The sequence below is a fragment of the Balaenoptera musculus genome, chromosome 15, assembly GCF_009873245.2.
Source record: "Balaenoptera musculus isolate JJ_BM4_2016_0621 chromosome 15, mBalMus1.pri.v3, whole genome shotgun sequence".
NCBI classification, from domain to species: domain Eukaryota; kingdom Metazoa; phylum Chordata; class Mammalia; order Artiodactyla; family Balaenopteridae; genus Balaenoptera; species Balaenoptera musculus.
This window is the reverse complement of record NC_045799.1, coordinates 553,843-561,238: the sequence shown is the minus strand read 5'-3', so window position 1 is coordinate 561,238 and position 7,396 is coordinate 553,843. Positions and strand designations below refer to the sequence as shown.

The 7,396-nt window shown below is 66.2% G+C and overlaps 1 protein-coding gene across 1 annotated transcript; it reads left to right on the top strand.

Moving 5' to 3' along the window:
- Positions 1-5,798: 5,798 nt before the first annotated feature.
- On the top strand, positions 5,799-7,396 carry PPDPF (pancreatic progenitor cell differentiation and proliferation factor). The gene is made up of 5 exons (XM_036826002.1): positions 5,799-5,952; positions 6,377-6,457; positions 6,678-6,755; positions 6,843-6,939; positions 7,023-7,396. Exons 2-5 carry the CDS (start codon positions 6,403-6,405, stop codon positions 7,138-7,140), a joined length of 348 nt encoding a protein of 115 aa, XP_036681897.1. The 5' UTR covers positions 5,799-5,952; positions 6,377-6,402; the 3' UTR covers positions 7,141-7,396.

The following is a 7,396-nucleotide window of genomic DNA, read 5'->3' as shown; positions in this document are numbered from 1 at the left end:
CCGTCCGGTCTTCACAGAACACCTGTCAGGAAGGTGCCGTCACCACCCCGATCCTGGCGGGAGGGGATGGGGCTCGGGAACAGCAGGAGGCCCTGCTGCACAGCCGCGACCCGAACCCCAGGCCCAAGCCTTGCCCCCCCAGCCTCGGGAGCCCATGGCCATCAGCCACCTGCCCCTTCCGCAGTGCAGACGTCCTGTGTGTGGCCATCTCCAGCCCTCCCGACGGTTTTCCTGTCACCACTTCCCAGGTGGCTGGAGGCTCACGTGCTGCGTCCTGACCCCGCGCCCAGCCTGCCCACCCTGAGCCCTGCACGAGCCTCCAAGCACACGGGCCATCACCCCCTGGGGCAAGTGGAAGGGAAGGGCTGACCTCTCCTGAGCTTGGCCCCTGTCCCAGACCCTGTCACCACCCACCCGTAAGACGGAGCAGCCCCTGCCCAGGCCTCGCGGGTCACCATTGGCCGCCGGGGTTTGGGAACCTGGGCCGGCAGGGCACGAGCCTGTGTTTCCCCAAGGCTGGAGCCACCCCTGGGGGTGGCCAGCAAGACAAGGGCCCTGAGGTCAACCCAGAGCCTCCGAGGACACCAGACCGGGGTGCAGCCCCTCTGGGGGTCATCGCATGCCATCTACGCATGGGCTGGGGTGGACCAGATGGAGGCCGAGACCCCTCACCCCTTTCCCCGTTCCAACCAGGACGTGCCCCCATCTGCTCCAGGTCCCCGACGCCAGCTGTGGGGAGTGACTGGCAGAGCCCCACCTTCCTGGCTTAGTAAATGCAGCCTTTACACATTCGCTTTAAAAAAAACAAACAGGGGCTTCCCTGGTGGCGCAGTGGTTGAGAATCTGCCTGCCAATGCAGGGGACACGGGTTCGAGGCCTGGTCTGGGAAGATCCCACATGCCGCGGAGAGACTAGGCCCGTGAGCCACAACTACTGAGCCTGCGCGTCTGGAGCCTGTGCTCCGCAACAAGAGAGGCCGCGATAGTGAGAGGCCCGCGCACCGCGATGAAGAGTGGCCCCCACTTGCCGCAACTGGAGAAAGCCCTCGCACAGAGACGAAGACCCAACACAGCCGTAAATAAATAAATAAATTTTAAAAACAAACCCTTTTTTTGGATTATCTGCTCTTGAAGTCATTGGCGAGGTTGAGGGTGAGGCGGACAGGGGCAGGCTGCTGGACGGTGGCCCGGGCAGGTGGGAGACGCCGCCACCAGGGCTCCTTCAGGGAAGGCCTCCCCGCCCGGCCAGGAGTGGTCAGCACACGGCCCCCACCGCCCCTCCTTCAGGGTCAGCCTGGGCCGCCACACCCCAAGGCTCACTTCCCCCGCTGGCTGCCTGGGGCCTGACGCAGGTCACCCTGACGTCTCTCCTCGCTCCGGGGCTCCCCATGGGCCCGCCGCAGCCCCGCTGGGCCAGCTGCCTGAGCTGACACCACCCCTCACCCAGTCCTGCGTCCTCCCGGCTCCCCCCACAGGTGCAGGTCACCAACACACATCCTGCACCCCAACCTCTGCCGCAGCAGCTGCTCGCAAGACACTTCTACAGGAGAGAATCCCAGACAGGAAGTGGCCACAGCAGGTCACAGCCGCGTGCCCTGCCGGCCCAGGGTCCCAAACCCTGGCGGCCAAGGGTGACCCCAGGGCATGGCTGGCCTCGCCCTCAGCCCCGGAGGCACAGGCTTCACGGGCTCTGCCCAGCGAGGGGTGTCACATGGCCTGATCAGGCTAAGGAGGGCCCTGCTGGCCGAAGCCAGGGAACAGGGGTGGAGAGAATGGAACGGAGTTGAGGGCCACCAAGCTCTGAATGTGGACGAGGGAGCTACAGCCCCCAGGAAGTCTCAGCTCCGAGCTGGGCAGGGGGCAGCCAGAGAACTCCTCCAGGTCTCTCCCGCCAGGGTCCAAAGCTTCTAGGCCACCCGGGAGCTGAGCTCTGCCTGGGGTGGAGGGGCCCGTGGCTTCTTGACCCTACCTCCCGGTACTCCACCCTCCTCCGCAGCTGCCCAGGCCTGAGCCAGGCCCAGGGAGCCCCAGGGAGGCAGCAGCCTGGGCCCCACGGGGAACAGATGGGGGTGTGGTTGTGTCGGGGCCGTCCCAAGGGCCCGGCACTGTTTGTGAGCCATGCGGAGGAGAGGCTGCGGAGGCCCCGGGGGCGGGATGGCCCAGGCTGTGAGGCCGGCACAGAGTGACACAGGTGCCACATGTTCTCCCCCACCCCCCACCCCCTGGGGAGCCCCTGGGACATCTCATCTTCTGCTCCCCTCCAGAAGGTAGAACCTGACTTCAACCTCCCCATACCCGCAGCCCAGTGCACCAGGGCTCCCTCCAGCCCCAGGGCCTTTGCACCTCCCTGCACTAGCGCTGAGATAGCACGTTCTCAGCCCCTGGGGACTGAGCCCGGAGAGGGCAGGGGCTCCCTGCTCACCGCCCGCGGCACACCTGGCCTTGCACTGCCTGCCTCATGGCGGGTTACCCATGGCTCTGGATGGCTGGAAGCCACAGCAGCAAGGCCAGCACCAGCCTCCCTCCCCAAGCCCCTCCCAGCAGAAGCCCTGGTGGCCCTCCTGCCCCTAAGCTGACCCTGTTCTCCAGAGCAGCCCCCAAGTCTCAGCGCTCTCTGCTCAGACCCCGCCATGGGATGGCTCTACCCCAGGGGTCCCAACCCATGTGGCCTCCCACTTCTCACACTGCTGCTTCCCCCTCCCCCAGGAGTACTCGGCACGCCTCCTGGGCCCCCGGAATGGCACCAACCCTCATTCCCCAAGCTGTGTCCCCTCCTGAGTGACCACCAGGCCCAGGATTTGGACAGGGCACCTCGCCAAACCCTACCCCCCTCCTGACCATATGAGCGGTCCATGGCCCTGGGCAGGCCCCTCATGCTGGTCTCCCCAGCTTCGGGCCCTGGCACCCCAGTCCTGTTGGAGGCATGCATGAGGGGCACCCCACAAGATGCCCACACACTCAGCCGCCGACCACAGGGACACGGGAGTTCACGGAAGGGGCAGAGAGCCCTGTGGCTGAGGGTCCCTCAGAGCAAGACAAGCCTGGGTCTTGCTGGAACGTTCCATCCTCCTGGTGTCAACCACACTGACCAATCTGCCCTGTCAGTGACCCCTCAGGCCTGGCTGCCTCTCCCGTCGCAGGTCCTGCCACTGGCCGCCCACCCCGTCCAAGGCCAGCAGCCCCCCTGCTCTTGCCCGGCAGCTCTGAGCGCTGGGCCCCTCCCCAGCTCCTTCTCAGCTGAAGCCTTACAACCCCTCTCCTGTCCCCCCTCACTGAGTGGGGACCCTCCTTCTGGGCTGGCCCCTCTGCTGGAAGGGGCACCTATCTGACTCACCACCACTCCCCGTGCCCGGCCAAGCCGTTTGCACACAGTAGGTGCTCAGCCAACCCGAGCACTGGGTGAACAGAACAGCGCACGGTCCAGTCAGGGCCCCCGTCTCACTCAGAGACCCCTTTCAGCGCCTCTGCCTGGCTCCTGTGTCCCTACAAACCCACGAAGGCGGTGCCCTTGTCCTCAGTTTCCCCAGGACGCGGCCAGAGCTGGCAACCCACCACCTTCTCAAGCCACACAACACCCAACCCAATCATGCTTCAAGCTCACTGGGGGCTGCCCCCCACTTGGGGACGACCCTGATGCTGCCAGCTTCCAACTGGTGGTGTGTCTCAGGGGAGGGCAGGAAGGGTAGACACGTGCAACCGGGCAAGTCGGTGGGCTGGGGTGAGGGCGCTCTGTTGCCCATCCCAGCTGAGCATGTGGTCAGGGGCTGGCAGCAGAGCTGAGACCAGAGGGGAGAGGCTGCCCCGCACCGTGGGCGGCCCCTGAGGCCCTGAGCAGAGCTGATGGCCAGAGCCCACATGGACCCAAATGGCCAATAACCCAGCAACAGGGCCCTGGTACATTTGATCCACGACCAGGTTCAGGGTTTGGTGAGCATGGGAAGAGTGGGGGATGGCAAATGGCCCTTAAGAATTAAATTTGATTTGCAGTAAAGTCCCCATCCAGAATTAACGCCCTGGAGGAGGGCAGGAAGACGGCCAGGCCGTGCCTGTGGTGACCCTGGGAAGCAAAGGTCTCTGGCTGTGAAGGGAGGTTGGGGTGAGGGCTTGGGGGGCCACGTGCCTCTCCTTCAGGGTCTTGTCTCACAGGTATGAGCAATCCAGCTGACCCTCGCTGTGAACCACGGTTATCTTGGAAGCCCATGAAAGATGCGGCTGGATGGGTGGCAGGGAGAGATGCTGGAACTGTCCTTTTCCCAGTGACCGGCAGGGGCCCAGTCCATGGGGACCCCAGGAAGAGACAGAGGAGGTCAAGAAGGAATGAGAGTCACCTGGGCCAGGTAGCTGCACCTCCTCCAGAGTCCCCTGGCCACGCTGCGACCCAAGCCAGGTCGCAGTTAGGAGGTCAGCAGCCTTGACCCCCACCCAGCCCAATAAAGGGTCACATCCAGGGGCAGCAAGGCCGCTCCCCTCCTGGGGCCTCGGTTTCTCCGTCTCCTGAATGAGAAGTTGGACTGAGGTTCAGGAATCCTGGAGGGGTCCTTGAGGGGGTGTGAGGACATGGAGGGCCCAGCCCAGGGGGTTAGGGGATCTTCCTGATGGCCCCCCACCGAAGCCGCCACAGATCTCCTGAGACCCTCCCAGCCACCAGGGACAAGACTGCCCAGCCAGGGCCTAGTGCCAAAGAGCCAGGGAGAGGACAGGGGGACTTCCCCTCCCTACAGAGGGAGGCTGGGGGTTGGGGGGGGGAAGGCTGATTTCCACATTGGAAAGGAAGTCCTCCTCCTGGTTGAAGAGCCAGGGTGTGGCAGGGCCCAGGCACTGCAGGGAACATTCTGGGGCTGCCCAAAACTGGGGGCCTCACCTCCAGCTACTGGAGACATCCCCAAACAGAGGTCTTTACCCCACCCACTGACATAAGCTTCCCCCTCTGCCTGCCTTCCTTTCCTCTCTCCCTCCTCCCCCACCCACGCCTTGCAAGCAGCTGGATGCAAGCTGTAGCTGAGAACGGGGAGTGGGTTCCAGAACCCCCAGAGCTGTGAGGGAGACATGGGTGGGCTCCCCAGCTTCCCGCCTGCAATGAGGTCCCTGAACGGCTGGAAAGCTAGAGGCACACAGCTCGTTCTGGGTACCACCCAGGCCGACAGCTGGGGGAGGGCACCCGCTGGCGGGGGCCCACGTCTGGTTGAGGGCTGGGCACACGCAAGCAGATGCCCCCGCAATATGGGTGAGAGTGGGGAGTGCCCCATCCTGGGCAGAGAAGGCCTGAGCAGAAGGACACTGCAGGCGCTGGGCCTGCGGGGCTCAGCCCAGGACTGTGGGCAGCGGCAGAAACAGACCGGAAGTGCAGGGGCCACCGTCCGGCACCCCCGCCGCCTCCACGGAGCTGGAAAGGTGGAGACAGGTTGGACCAGCAGCGGGCCTGGGTCCAAAACGATTGCCAGGGCCCGGGAAGGTGGGACGAGAGGTGGGAGGGAGACAGGCCCTGCTCTAGGACTGGGGCAGCGGTTATTTAACCACCCCAAGCCCAGGCCAGGCTGGGATGCGCTGCCCGGGCAGCCCAAGTCAGACGGACGCTGCAGGGCTGGATTTCCTCCAGGGGCGGCCACCTAGTGCCAGGCCACGGGGGCGGGGCAGGGCGGGGCGGGGCCAGGCTGAGCTTGGGGCGGAGCCTAATAGGCCTCGCAGGGGTCCTGGGCGGGACTCGAGCCTAGCAGGGGCGGGGCCTCGCTGGGGCTGGGGCGGGGCCGGGATCGGGGCGGGGATCGGGGCGGGGCTCGCAGGGCGCGGGGCGGTGCCGCTATATAAGGGGGCGCGTCCGCGCGTGCGCGCCCCGCGCGTCTGGGTCGTGGAGCCGTCGGCCGTGGTCTCCTTCGCAGATGGGCTCAGTGGCCTAGCGCCCCGGTCCCCGCCGTCCGTGATCGAGCGCCGAGGCCCGCGAGGGGTCGCCGCCGAGGTGAGGGCCCGGGCGGCGCGTGGGTGGGGTCTAGCGGCCCGAATGGGAGCGACGACTGGCGGGGCGGAGCGCCCGGCGTCCGGGAGGACCGAAGGGCGAGGGTGGGGAGGGGGCGGCGGGCAGGGCCCGGGGCGCGGAGCTGGGAGCGCGCCGGCTGCAGGCAGGGCCGCTTCCCGGAGCCCCAGGCCGCCGGCCCCGCGCACAAAGCGCCTTTGTTGTCCCGCGCGGCCTGTTCGGGCTGGTTAGAGCCGCCCGCACGGAGAGGGCGGTCCCGGAGTTCCGGAGCCCCGCCTCGGCTCGGTAAACAAACCCGGCCTCCGCCCCTCCCGAGAGCCCACGCGGCTGACCCTGGGGTCCGGGTGGGGAGTGCCCTTCTCGAGAGGCAGCGGTGACCGAAGGGGCTCCCCGACCCCCGCGTGCGCAGGTTTCCACCAGCCCACAAGCAAGAGCATGGCAGCCATCCCCTCCAGCGGCTCGCTCGTGGCCACCCACGACTACTACCGGCGTAAGTAAGCCCCTTGCCCGCCCCACCCCCCAAGTCTGACCCGGGCTCCCCCACCCAGCTTGTGGTGTCAGCTCCAGTTCCTTGAGAATCCGTATCCGAGTGGGGAGTGAGCGGCTAAGGACCCCTGGCACCGGCCCTGTGCTGCAGGCAAAGCCAGCTCTTGGTCCGGTGGGCTGGGGGCTCAGTGCCCTGTGGAGCTGACCTGGCCTCTTCTCTCCAGGCCGCCTGGGCTCCACTTCCAGTAACAGCTCCTGCGGAAGTGCCGAGTACCCTGGGGAAGGCATCCCCCGCCACCCCGGTGAGCGCAGATCCGCCCCTGGCTGTCCCCAGGGACTGACTGGAGGGGGCGGGCAGCAGCACCCTGGCCTCACTTTGCTTCTCTCAGGTCTCCCCAGAGCCGACCCGGGACACTGGTGGGCTAGCTTCTTTTTCGGGAAGTCCACGCTCCCATTCATGGCCACAGTGTTGGAGTCCCCAGAGCAGTGAGTCTGCCTTCCTGGGGGCCGGTGGGGGGGGTGGGGAAGGGGCAGGTGGTAGCAGCCTCTGACCACGTGCTCTCCCCCAGCTCAGAGCCAGCCCAGGCCTCCACCGGCACTATCACCTGTGACCTGGCTCGGGAAGCCGTGGGGAAGCAGCAGCCTGGCGGCCAGCCTGGCCAAACCAACTCCAGGCCCCCGTCCTGAGTGGCCACCACCAGCTGCCGGGCTTCCTCCCGAGGCGCTAGGCTCGTCAGAGCCCCCCCTCCTTCCCCTCCCTGAGAGTGAGCAGGCTGCAGCCAACAGAAGCAGTTGGCTTTTTAATATCAAAACAGCAAAACACCAAAAAGGAAGTTGAGAGAACTCCACTCTTTACTATCCAAGCCACATGAGAGCCTTCCCGGCACCCCCTAACCTGTGCCTCGCGCCAAGTAGAAAATAAACTCCAAGCAGCCAGCAGCCA